A 14,319-nucleotide genomic window follows, 5' to 3' on the forward strand; every position below is an offset into this window, starting at 1 on the left:
ATAAATTTTTGCACCATCTTTTTTTAAACACTAACCAAAGTGCATTAAAATATGGGAAGACAAACAGATGACTGGATTCGGAAGATGTAGTATATATACACAATGGAATACTACTCAGCCATAAAAAAGAATGACATAATGCCATTTGCAGCAACATGGATGGAACTAGAGAATCTCATTCTGAGTGAAATGGGCCAGAAAGACAAAGACAAATACCATATGATATCACTTATAACTGGAATCTAATATCCAGCACAAATGAACATCTCAGAAAAGAAAATCATGGACTTGGAGAAAAGACTTGTGGCTGCCTGATGGGAGGCGGAGGGAGTGGGAGGGATCGGGAGCTTGGGCTTATCAGACACAATTTACAATAGATTTACAAGGATATTCTCCTGAGTAGCATTGAGAACTTTGTCTAGATACTCATGTTGCAACAGAACAAAGGGTGGGGAAAAAAATGTAATTGAAATGTATACATGTAAGGATAACTTGATCCCCTTGCTGTACAGTGGAAAATAATAAAAAATTTTAAAAAAAGAATGAAATAACGAAAAAAAATATGGGAAGACAACAAATAAAAAATAGAATAAAAGCTCTGGAGGCAAATTTTGATCATATCCATTTAGAGTTAATATTGGCCTATGCAGTGAAAGGCACAAACTCCAGAGTATCTGGAATTTTCAGCACAATATGTTTTAGAATTCTACAGATACTACAGCTGCATAATAATTAAGAAGTTGTATCTTTAAATCAAAAGGAAAAATAATTAAAACTACAAGGTGAAGTTCTATATGTGTTGAAAATAACATGCTATTCAAATAATGATTTTATCTCCTACCTGAAGTCAGAACCTGCTCTTCTGCCATTTTCTGGAATTCCAGGATCTGGACACATGTCAGAGACCAAAGCAACACCTCCTTGACTTACTGTAACAGAAAGAAATATTATTATACCTTTAGGTCACTGTTTAGGAAACATCCAGATAATAAATTTATATTTGGTTCATAAATGACAATGATTTAAAATGATATTTTTTAAAGAATTAAGACAGTTTAGCCCAATTTAGCTAAATCTATTTTTATTCTTGAAAAATAGCTTTCTTACCTAGTATGTCAACAATCTTTGGATAGAACTCTTTCCTCTACTAAAGTCTAAATTTAATTTAAACACATTTTCTCAGTATCACCTTTATGACAAGTTACAATTAACAACATGATGGGGAAAAAAAGCATGGTGCTATAAATACTTTAGCTTATATAGAAGAAAGCCTCATTCATTCCCATGGATGAAATGGAGATGCTAATTATCTATTAAGATCTATATAAGATATATTTTACATAAAATTACCTATTATATTTTAAACTTCAAGTCTGCTTATCATTAAAGTAAAAAGAACTAATGGTCTTGTGGAAATGTGCTGACTTACTTTTTTAATCCACTTTATAAAAAGCCTTTCCACTTGTTGGGATGTTGCACAGGAACAGAACAGTTTTTAAAGGACTCTTTTGCTTGTTAGAGTGGCCGCTACTCCAATAACCATTCCACTCTTTCTAATTAGTCTAATCCAACCAAAGTGATCCCCTCTTTCTTTCCAGAAATTTGTTTAACAGCAGTCTTGTGATTCAGTTTGGTTCAATGATATATGAGAAGACACATGTAGGAGTGCTTCTGGAAAGATATTCCTGTTAGCTAATGCAAACCATCTCTCTTTCACTCTGGACCCTACCATGTTTGGATGTCAAAGGTGTAACTGTCAGGACCACCCTGTTATAATCCAAAGATGGAGGCAACAGAATGAATGGAATAGAAGAGACACAGCAAGAACCAGGACTCTTGATATCATAGCTGAGGCAGGAATATTTACCAACTCAGAAACCTACACTAGCTCTGAACATCCTGCTGGATGATCCATATATTTCCTACAACTCAAACCTGTGTGAATACATGATTTTTTTACACCTACAAAGCATTCTTACAAATATAAACATGCTCACATATATTTCAAATAATCCCATAAAAAGGAAAAATATCCTCTCTGGATAGATATTGAACTACTTTAGCATTTAATTAAAGCCATGCATAAAAAAGCACTAATAATTATAGCAAGATTTAATTTGTATTGCTAAATAAGGATGAAATTGTGATATGGCCGTAACCTTCATTAAATATTAATCCTACTTGAATATAAATATTTTTCCTAAATATTTAATTTTCTCAATTAAAAAAATAATCTAGCCAATTGGGCAGTGACATCAGCAAGGTGGTAAAATAGAAGTTTCTCATTCCCCATGGAAACATCAAATAAACAGGTCCTCATTCGCCAAGGAAACATCAAATAAACAACTACAGATGTATGAAAATAACTGTAGGAGACCTGGAAACTAATCAAAGATCTATAGCAACTGAGCAAACGCCCAGTGATGACAGAGCTACATTCACAATGGCAGAAAACTTCAGGGAATTTTAAGTTACTTGTGCCCCTACCTCCACTGACGATGGCAGTGTTGAAAGGAATTGGCCCATTTCTTGGTTTCCCGCCTGAGGATGGAGGACCAAAGAGGAGCTTATTTACAATGTTCTGCCCTGCCTGTGAGCCCACAGTGTTGATGGACAAGTTTCTGCCTTGCCTGGCTCAGGCATCAGTTGAGGAATGGTGACTGGAAGCTAAGATGACAACAGTGGGGAATGCTGCAGGCAAAAACTGCATGGGGACTGCAGCCATGGGCATGTGGGGGCAAGAGATAAGCAGAAGAATACTGTAGGACAGAAAAGACCCTAGAAGAAGTTCTGGTGAGACTTTTGGGGAAATTAAGATATTTTAAAGCAGCTGGGGAAGAAACACACACAGGACACATGCCCAGAAAAGACCTAAGAAGGCCTTGATTCTTCACCTCAGGTTGATCTCAAGGTTCACTGGCCCATTAATTCATGGAAATCTATCATATTAATCTACAAAGACTAGGAGAGGTGGCTTTTTCTTTGAAATGCCAATGTTTTAACCAGGATCACAAGACATACAATGAAATACAGGAACATGACCTATTCAAAGAAACAAAATTAGTCTCTAAAACACATATTGCACTTATTAGATGAAGTTTTTTGTTTGTTTGTTTGTTTTTGTTTGTTTGTTTGTTTTTGCTTTTTAGGGCCTCACCTGTGGCATATGGAAGTTCCCAGGCTAGGGGTCAAATCTGAACTGAAGCTGCCGGCCTATACCATAGCCACAGCAACACAGGATCTGAGCCAAGTCTGTGCCCTATACCACAACTTACAGCAATGCCAGATCCTTAACCCACTGAGCAAGGCCAGGGACTGAACCACATCCTCATGGATACTAGTTGATTTCATTTCCTCTGAGCCATAATGGTAACTCCTAGATGAAGAATTTTAAAATACTATCTTAAATATGAATTTGAATAAATAATAGCTGAACACTTCTCAAATTTCAGGAAACACATAGATAAACAATTCCAAGGAGTTCAATGGACTCCAAGTAGAAAAAGCTCAAAAAGACTCACAATAAGAAACATAAACTATCAAAAGACACTGAATCTTGAAAATAGAAAAAGAAAAGCAACTTATCACAAATAAGAGATCATCAATAAAACTATGAGTTGATTTCTTAGAAGAACTCTTAAAGGCTAGAAGGCAGTGGGGTAACACATTTAAGCAGTAAAAGAGAAAATGACAAACCAAGAATTATATAGCTAGCAAAACTATCCTTCAAAAATGAGAGACACATTTAAGATATTCCCAGAAAAACAAAAGCTAAAGTATTTAATTACTACTAGGGTTGTCCTTTAAAAAAATTCTAAGGGAAGTCCTTCAAGTTAAAATGAAAGAACACTAGACAACGACTCAAAGCCACATACAAATACAAAGTTCTAAGGTAAAGGCAAATACAAGAAGAAACTTAAAAAAAAAAACTATTATTTAATTTCAATTTGCAACTGCATTTTTTTCATTTTCTAGAAAAATTAAAAAGATGAATGAATTAGAGTTCCCGTCGTGGCTCAGTGGAAACTAATCCAACTAGGAACCATGAGGTTGCAGGTTCGATCCCTGGCCTCACTCAGTGGGTTGAAGATCTGGCATTGTAGGTCACAGACGTGGCTCAGATCTGGCATTGCTGTGCCAGATCTGGCATAGGCCGGCAGCAACAGTTCTGATTAGACCCCTAGCCTTGGAATCTTCACATGCCACAGTGCAGCCCTCAAAAAAGACAAAAGACAAATTAAAAAAAAATAAATGAATAAATTAATCATAATCTATGTTAACAGGCACACTATATAGAGAGCTGTAATTTATGACATCAATAGCTTAAAGTTGGAAGGAAGTGCAGAGGAGTGGAATTTCTGTGTGTGATTATTAAGTTGCTATCAATTTAAGACAGATTGTTATAAATGTAGGATCTTGTGTGTATTCTTCATGGTAACAACAAAGAAAATATCTATAGAACAAAAACAAAAGGAAATGAGAGGGAATTGCAAGTGTCACTCTAAAAAATTAACTGGATGCAAAGGAAGATAGTAATGGAAGAAATGAGGGACAAAAAAGCTATAAAACCTACAGAAAACAAATACCAAAATGGTAAAAATAAGTGCATTTCTATCAGTAATTTATTTAAATGTAAGAGGAATAAACTTCCTATATTGGGCTGCATTGTGCCCCCTCTGCCCCCCAAATTCTTAAGCTGCAGTCCTGGCTCCCAGTACCTGGAATTTGACTGCATTTGGAGAGAAGCCTTTGAAGAGGTAACTAAGTGAAAATGAAGTCATTAGGGTGATTCTAATCCAGATGGACTGGTGTTCTTGTAAAAAGAGATTAGGACACACACACACACACACACACACACACACACACACACACACACACACAGGTGTAGACCATGTAAAGATACAAGAGACTACCGTCAACAAGTCAAGAAAGGATGCCTCAGAAGAAGGCACCTTGCCGACCCTTGATCTGGAAATTTCAGTCTCCAGAACTGTGAAAAAATATATTTATATGGTTTAAACCATGCAGTCTCTGGCACTTTGTCATGGCAGCCCTAGTAGACTAATACACTCCCCAGTCAAAAGACATATATGGACAGAATGGATTTAAAAAACCAAAAAACAAAAAAAGAGAGGAGAATCACATTAGTCTAAGAACATGCAGAGACTAAAATTGAAGAGTTGTCCAATTCAGAGAGCCAGAAAGTAGAACGGTGACTGCCAGAAACTAAGGGAGAAAGTCCTCAGGAATCTTTGTTTAACAGGTAACTACCTGTTTTACTACCTAACAGGTAGTAAGGGAAGATTAAATTTTTCTGGAGATGGATAGTGATGACAGATGCACAATAATGTGGATATACTTAATTCCACAGAACTGTATACTTACAAATGGTTAAACCATTCACTTTTTTGTTACATGTACTTCCCACTGTGTGTGAGTCTCTGTGTATTCCAAGGAGTCATAAATCTATGACCAACCACGATATCAACTTCCATTAGTTTTATATTTCTACAGCCTTTTCTCAAACTCCATAGTTTTACAGTCTATATCATGAGCTGGGTTAAGATTTCCAATCTGTAGGCAGTGGTCTTACTAAAAAATCTCTAAAATTTATTTTCTAAAAATATTCTAGTTTTGGAGTTTCCTGGTGGCTTAGTGGGTTTAAAACCTGGCATTGTCCCTGCTGTGGCACAGGTTTGATCCCTTGCCTGGGAACTTCTGCATGTTGCACATGTGGCCAAAATAAATAAATAAAAAGATTCTAGTTTTAATAAAATTTCAAACTCCTGTGCAGAATTTTACTTCAATATTTCTTTCCACCATCATCAGTTATATGGCTCCCACATTCCCTGAAACAAAATAGTCATGGCTGTGTCAGAAGCCACCTTTTTCAAGGGGAATGGCCTTCACTGTTTATATCAGAAGTCACCCACTTTAGCGTGGTTCTTATTTCAGGATTTTAGAGTACCAAGCAGGTCTAAAACACAACATAAAGGCTTACAAAGGTATACTTCTATTTCCCCTTTAATGTTTTTCTCACATAGAACAGTAATAAAAAGAAGTAACAGAAATTGGAAGTACCCACCCAAATCAGAGGAAAACACTCTTGATCTTTTTAAAGATAATGTTAAAGTTGCCTACTTATTCAAAAAAAAAAAAGTGTACTTAATCGGAATTCTGTGAGAGCACAGAATGAAATAGATAAGTCTGAATAGCTTGCAGATGGCAGAAGATAAAAAAGTGATGAGCAACTAAATGTAAAATATGGCTGCTTTTCTGAAACAGAAATAGGCTTTTAATGGGATAATGATAGAAAAAAACATGATGACAAACAGGTTATGTACAAGCAAGCAATGAGCTCCCCAAATCCCAACTACCTATTTCTTCAGCATCATGAACAATTAAGTTCTTTGAAAACTGAAGCTTTAAAGTTGGAAAGAATCATGGAGATTCATCTGCTTCAGGCAGGATCCCTGGTGCCTCAGAGAAACATTTTCAAAAGAGAGGAATTGCTGGGTTTAATATCATTTTAACTCTAATTTTACTGAATTATATCTTATGAAATCTAATAGGATATATGCCATAGATATTTAAAATAACTGAAATTTTAGCCAAAACCCTAGAGATTAAAATCAAAACTAGGAATATTCAACACATAGATTCATGATCCATCATTAACTAATAGTAAAGCAAGATGTAAAATTATGCAAGTGGATGAACAGATACAAATTAGACAGTTTGTAAAAGACTTTGAATGAATTTAGATTTAAAATGCATAAATTATATTTATATATATTTGTGTATATATGTATAATCAAATGACTTTTTCAAAGCATGTTGACTCACAGTATCTCATTAGACCCCCACAAGATTCCTATGAGACATGTAGAGCAGTAAGGATTATGCTTCATCCATCAAACTGTAAATGAGCAGGACCCTAGAAGGCCTTCCCAAGACAGATTCCCACCAAATCCTCTGCCTGCTTCTTGTCTGTAGAAAACTTTAGCCTCCTAGGCTTTCCCTGAGTTTCAGAGAACAAATTCGGAGAAGTGAGAAAATGCAGAAAGAAAGGAAAACAGTCAAGCAAGACAAAATAATAATTCCTTAGCCATTTTGCAAAGTCTAGGACCTTTAGTTCCTCCTCAGAGACTATAGATAATATTCTGAGTGATACCCTTGAGCGGTTTTGTAGATACTGAAACCACCATCAGATGAAAGAAATTAACTGTATGCTGCCCACAAGTGCATAGACCCCATACCTGTTGGAACCAGAAGGTTGATGATGTAGACTCTGGATTACCTCACCACCAACCAATCAGAAAACATCCCCACACCCCTACCCTCCACCTCCCCTACCTCTGTTTTTAAAAATCTTTCCCTGAAAGCCTCAGAGAAGTTTGGGTCTTTGCTTTGTATCTGCAATAAACACCATACCTTCCTTAACCACAACCCGGTGTCAATAGATTGGCTTTACTGCCCATGTGCAAGCAGACACAAGTTTGTTTGGTAACAAAATCATCGTGTTCTTTGAAGATGTATCTTGGGATTGTCAATTAAAATTCAACATGAATCTATTTTTGAATGAACTGTACAGTTAGACTAGTGCCAAAGTAAAGGAAGCAACAAATGTAAAAGAAGTACAAGCGGGAGTTCCTGTTGTGGCACAGCAGAAACAAATCTGACTAGTATCCATTAGGATGGGCTTTCAATCCCTGGCCTCACTCAGTGGGTTAAGGAACCCACGTTGCCATGAACTGTGGTGTACATTGCAGACGCAGCTTGAATCCCATGTTGCTGTGGCTATGGTGTAGGCAGGCAGCTGCAGCTTCGATTCCACGCCTAGCCTGGGAACTTCCATATGCCTCAGGTGTGGCCCTAAAAAGAAAAAAAAAAGTATAAACAACTACTTCTGTGATAAATAAATAAATTAGTAGATATAAGATTTACATAAGTGAAACAATCAGAAATAGAAATGAGGTGCTAAAAATAATGACTAATGACATGATGATGTCAAATTAAATATATAATCTTTGCTAGACACTACAAGTATCACATGCAATCATTCCATGAGGAGATAATATTAAACCCATTTTATAAGAAAGAAAACTGAGGACAGGGTTACGATTCAATTGATTAAAAATCCAGGTTCCTTTCCCTACATTTGCTTCAGTCAGTTAATGAGACATTATATATTAAAGGGCTTTGCAAAAGTAAGGTTTTAAAAAATAATCTTTATTACGATAATGTGAGAAAAAAGAATGTATACATGTATGTATAACTGGGTCACCATGCTGTACAGCAGAAAAAAAATAATGTATCGGGAAAATTTTAAAAAATTTTTAAATCAAAAATAATAATTTTTAAAAATTCTTAATAATAAAATTCCTTTTCTATTAAAAAAAGAACCAAGAAGGAAAGGAAAAAGGTGTTTTCAACCATACTCCCAATCAAACATACACATGGGAAACCATATGGTTCCAACCATGAGGCTTTAGTTCAAATACCATCTGGTGGCAATTTTCCTGCAGTAAAAAAAACAGATTCACAGGATTTCCACATGAGGCCATAAGCTACCTCCAGCGCACTAGAACAATGAATTGATGTGAATATTAAATCTTCATGTAAGACGGCATTGTTTAGTTAAAATTTAGTTTAAATATCTTTGGAATAATACTCTGAAATAGAAGCCATTTAAAGAAATTCACACTTTTTCGTGAACTTGCTCCTGTGATTTATTATAACATATTTTATTGTTGATACTTATCTCTTTGGAGGACTAAAGACATGTTTCAGCTGGATCAACTTTTGGGACTATTTCTAACCATTTCAAATCTTCAGAGAGGTGACATATGTTTTTAGTTGTCCAAAAATCAGAAATGTTGTTACACAAAACACATTCTGGTTGAAACTCCTTGGTAGCAATATCTCCAGTCTATCAATGACCTTCAGTTGATAGACACCCCACACTAGCCTGTGTGTCTAGGGATACTGTAAACTTCAGACTTCTGCTGCAATCAGCTGGAAATAAGTCAGTACTGACATTTGTTCCTTCAACATTTAATGGACTCAGTCTTTACTAAAATGAAAAGTAATACCTATGTTTTAATGCATTTCCCTTTTTGGATTTGCAAGAGGTTTTATCTCAATAAGAATAAAACTTATCCATATTACTCCTTTTCAGAAATCAATAACTTGATTAAATGTTCTATAACATTTTGCTATTGTAGTCATTTCTTTAGCTATAACACAATTATTTTCACATAAAGGGCATCGTGTGGCCATTTCTACATACATAACCAAATTTTGGATGCTTTTTTCTTTTTTCTTTTTTTTTTTTTTTGGTCTTTTTGTCTTTTTAGGGCCGTATCCTTGGCACATGGAGGTTCCCAGGCTAGGGGTCTAATCAGAGCTGTAACAGCCTACACCACTGCCACAGCAATGTGGGATCCAAGCCACATCTGCAACCTACACCACAGCTCACAGCAACGCCAAATCCTTAAACCACTGAGCAAGTGCCAGGGGTCAAACCCACAACCTGATGGTTCCTAGTTGGATTCATTTCTGCTGCACCACAATGAGAACTCTGCTTTTCTCTATCTACTGAATATTTGCACAGTCCCTACCAGTAGTTAGTTTTAATAGAGTGGCAAGCCCATACTGACAAGCTTTACAGAAAAAGGTGAAATCAGAAATGTTGACATTTGGATAATCAATTCTCATCATTGTAACATTAGATTTTAAATGGATAGTTTACATGGAAATAAGTTGTCAAAAACACACTGCTTTGATCGGTATTGTTTTAGACTTCAGATTAATGAATGGACAAGAAACACCCTAGAAGCAACTGGCCTTGTATATGAGTCTAGGCTAGATTTTTCAAGTGTTTAATTTCATATAATGCCAGGGATTTTTATCTGTACTTGTTCTTATCTCATTACCTACCTTAATTCTCTGACTTTTTAAAGCATTAGAAATTGAAGGCCCACTATTTTTGTATCTTAATATGACCTGTGTTCTCTTACAGCCAATTCTATGGCCATGGTCTTAAATCAAACTTTTAGTTTATAGTAATTTATTTTTAAAAATATTTTAGCTTCTAGTATAATAAAACTTACTAATGTAATAAATGAATTATTAAGAAACTCTTTCATAATAACAAAAATAAACAAATGGGACTTAATCAAACTTAAAAGTTTCTGCATAGCAAAGGAAACCCTAAACAAAATGAAAAGACAACCCTCAGAATGGGAGAAAATCTTTGCAAGTGAATCCACTGACAAGGGATTCATCTCCAAAATTTATGAACACCTCCTACCACTCAATACCAAAAAGACAAACAACCCCATCAAAAAATGGGCACAACACCTAAACAGACAATTCTCCAAAGAAGACATACAGATGGCTAAAAAGCACATGAAATGATGTTCAACATCACTCATTCTTAGAGAAATGCAAATCAAAACCACTCTGAGGTACCACCTTCCACCAGCCAGAATGGCCATCATCCAAAAGTCTACACACAATAAGTGCTGGAAAGGGTGTGGAGAAAAAGGAACCCTGTTACACTGTTGGTGGGATGGTAAATTGGTGCAACCACTGGGGAAAACAGGATGGAGAGTCCTCAGAAAACTAAAAATAGAACTACCATTTGATCTAGCAATCCCACTCCTGGGCATCTATCCAGAGAAAACCATGACTCAAAAAGACACATGTACTCCAGTAGTCACTGCAGCACCATTTTCAATAGCCAAGACCTGGAAACAACCTAAATGTCCATTGACAGAGGCGTGGATCAAGAAGAGGTGGTACATACACACGATGGAATAGTACTCAGCCATTAAAAGGAACAGACTACCGGCATTTTTAGCAACATGGATGGACCTAGAAATTATCATGCGAAGTGAAGTCACTCAGACAATGAGACACCAACATCAAATGCTATCACTGACATGTGGAGTCTGAAAAACGGACACAATGAACTTCTTTTCAGAACAGATAGCGGCTCACAGACTTTGAAAAACTGATGGTTTCCAAAGGAGACAGGTTGGGGGGTGGGGGGATGTGTTGGGTTTGTGGGATGGAAATCCTATAAAATTGGATTGTGACGATCATTGTACAACTATAAATATAACAAATTCATTGAGTAATAAAAATACATATAAAAAATAAATTAAAAAAGAAACTCTTTCAAGAAATGTTTAATGACTATTATACAACAAATAAAGACTATTTGGTGGGCATTCAGAACCTTGTGAGGTTCTAACATTATTCTAACCACTGCCTGCAGGCAACTTATGGTCCAGGTAATTTTAAAAACTCCAAATTCTCTGTTAAGCTTTCTTTTCTTTCCACTAACATTCCCTCTTTTTGACTGGTTTTCTGTCAAAGAGAAGAACAAGATTTCTTATAAGCGATATGGTATTATTAATTATCCTTGCAACTGTTAAAATCACTATGGCAGCAAATATTCAAAGAGGGGTTATTTTCTTTACGTATCTTCAAGTTAAAGCACGATGTTTATTTGCTATTCAAATAAAATGAAAAATAAGTATGTGCCAGTGCAAAATGAGTATAAATTAATAGCAATACCTGAACTTTTTACAAAATCCCTGAGAACTGTCCTCATTGCTGTTGATTCCATATCATCCTCTTAGAAGTTAACTTGGATGTATCCTGGCAGCAACAAAAAGAGATGTCTCTGACCTCTGCTGGCTCCCACAAATGCAGAGTGACCGTCACCTGGGGACTAAGCTGCCTTAGCTGGAGGTCCCACAGCCTGTCACTTCTGCTCTAGTCTTTTTGTGAAAATTAAGGACTCTGGACTTATGATTCATGAATAATTTTTAGAGCCACTCAAAGATGTCTTACAGGATACCTATTATTCATGGTCTTCTAACAGTAAAGACAGCACTGGACAAGGCCAATTTAGATTACCATTTTGCATAGGATCTAAAGCGTTAGTCTTATAACCTTTAAATGAGAGAAAAGGGGGGAAAAAACTCAATGAATACTTGTTTTCAGGATTACATACATGAATATATAAAATTATGTTATATTTATATTTAAATATTTTATTTTAAAGATAATACATTTTAAATCCTTAGTTGTCAATTATTAGATTTAAAAATTATGTAATATGAATTATCTCAGTGATGAGTACCCATAGAAAGTTTCTTTTTTGTTATAGTTTATAAGTGATTTCAGAAGCTTATATTTAAGTACGTTCTGACTAATACAGTAAATATAAATACTATCAACATGAAGATGTTCTTGATGTTGATGGAGATTCCTTTTTTTTTTTTTTTTTTTTTGTCTTTTGTCTTTTTTTGTTGTTATTGTTGCTATTTCTTGGGCCGCTCCTGCGGCATATGGAGGTTCCCAGGCTAGGGGTTGAATCAGAGCTGTAGCCACCGGCCTACACCAGAGCCACAGCAACGTGGGATCCCAGCTGCATCTGCAACCTACACCACAGCTCACGGCAACGCCGGATCCTTAACCCGCTGAGCAAGGGCAGGGACCGAACCCGCAACCTCATGGTTCCTAGTCGGATTCGTTAACCACTGCGCCACGACGGGAACTCCAGGAGATTCCTTTTTTTTTTAATTGAAGTCTAGTTGATTTACAATGTTGTGTTAATTTCAGGTGTAGAGCAAAGTGATTCAATTATATATATATATATATATACACACACACACAAACACACACATATAAATATATTTCTGATTCTTTTCCATCACAGATTCTTAAATAGAGTCAGAGTCTCACCCTGTCACATGTGCATTTCACGTGACTTTCAGATACATCCAACTTCATTATACTCATGTATACATGTGTGTGTATTTAGTTACAGGTAGTTATAATATGAAATTTAAAAATGAACTACAGATGGTCCACAACTTACAATGGTCTGACTTACAATTTTTTGATGTTTGATGGTGTGAAAGAGATATGCATTCAATAGAAACCATACTTTGAATCTTGAATTTTGATCTTTTCCTGGCTAGTGATACATGCTCAGATCACCTCTTTTCTCATGATGCTGGTCAGTGGCAGGAGCCACTACTCCTTGTCAGCCTCCATCATGAAGGTCTCTCAACAGCCCATATATTTACAACCATCCTGGACCCAGACAACTGTTCCGTTTTTCATGTTCAGTATATTTTTCAATAAATGAATGTGATATTCAACACTCTACTATAAAATAAACTTTGTATTGGATGATTTTGCCCAAGGCTAGTGTTCTGAACATGCTGAAGGTGGGTTGGGCTAAGCTATGATGTTCCACAGGTTCGTGTATCGAATGCACTTCCGCTTAACCATATTTTCAACTTATGATGGGCTAGGAGGACATAACCCCATTGTGAGTCAAGGAAGATTTGTGTATATAGGTATATGTGTGTGTGTGTATGTGTGTGTGTGAGTGTGTGTGTACAGTAAAAATATTTACATATATGTGTGTGTATAGTAAAAATATTTATTTTAAAATACTTTCTTTGAATTGGATTTTTCAAAATGGTAAATATGGGATTATGCTTAATCAATATTTTATGTTTCCTTTTTATGTTTCCTTATATATATATATATATATATATGTATATAGTGTGTGTATAGTAAAAATATTTATATATATGTGTGAGTGTGCATAGTAAAAATATTTATTTTAAAATATTTTCTTCAAATTGGGTTTTTCACTTTTTTAAATGGTAAATATCATCTCATGGGATTACACAATCAATATTTTTATATTCCCTTATAAAATCAAAGTTTGGTAAGTGGTGAAAGGAACAGCATTTAAGCTAATTTGGCAACATCTTTCATACTGAAAGGACCACACATAATTCCTGATAAAAAGGGAAAGTAATCAGGTATCATTGCTAGAGGATATAAACTGAAAAATAAGATGAAAGGCTTGTGTTAGAAAAGTCACAGAAATTTTTGTGATGAAAAAAATTACACAATATAGTCCAAATTCTTTACTTTCAATTCTAGAGAGTAAAGAGCAGGAGGGTTAAACGACCTTCAAGGTGTGGGTGGTGGAACAGGAATTAAACACAGATGATTTCAGCAGCTGTGGGACCTTGGGCAAGCTTAGTGCTGAGCCTTTATGAACCTGCATCTGCTCACCTGAAATACCTGCCATGCAATGTACTGTGAAGATTTAGTGTCTTAGCCTTACAATACTCCTGCAATTCCTAATAAAAAGAATATTTCCACCAGCATTTGTTCCTCTCCTCCTTCTACTGTAAACATCTTGGGCTAAATTATTTCAGTGTTTTCTTTCAAATCCAATATTTCATGAGTCTGTCTCTATGATTCTCA

General features: G+C 35.6%; 1 protein-coding gene across 2 annotated transcripts in view; it reads right to left on the bottom strand.

The window, feature by feature from the left end:
* CSMD1 (CUB and Sushi multiple domains 1) overlaps positions 1–14,319 on the bottom strand; it is a 1,878,204-nt gene that overhangs the window by 524,489 nt on the left and 1,339,396 nt on the right. For both annotated transcript variants that reach the window (XM_084999785.1, XM_021075826.2), the window contains exon 8: positions 842–929. In XM_084999785.1, coding sequence (XP_084855911.1) covers positions 842–929 — 88 coding nt within the window. The remainder of the gene's footprint in view (positions 1–841; positions 930–14,319) is intronic.

This window comes from Sus scrofa, chromosome 15, assembly GCF_054392235.1.
Source record: "Sus scrofa isolate SSC_HxYL_T2T_F1_AM1 chromosome 15, Sscrofa_HxYL_maternal_Yorkshire_Landrace_v2.0, whole genome shotgun sequence".
Classification (NCBI taxonomy): Eukaryota; Metazoa; Chordata; class Mammalia; order Artiodactyla; family Suidae; genus Sus; species Sus scrofa.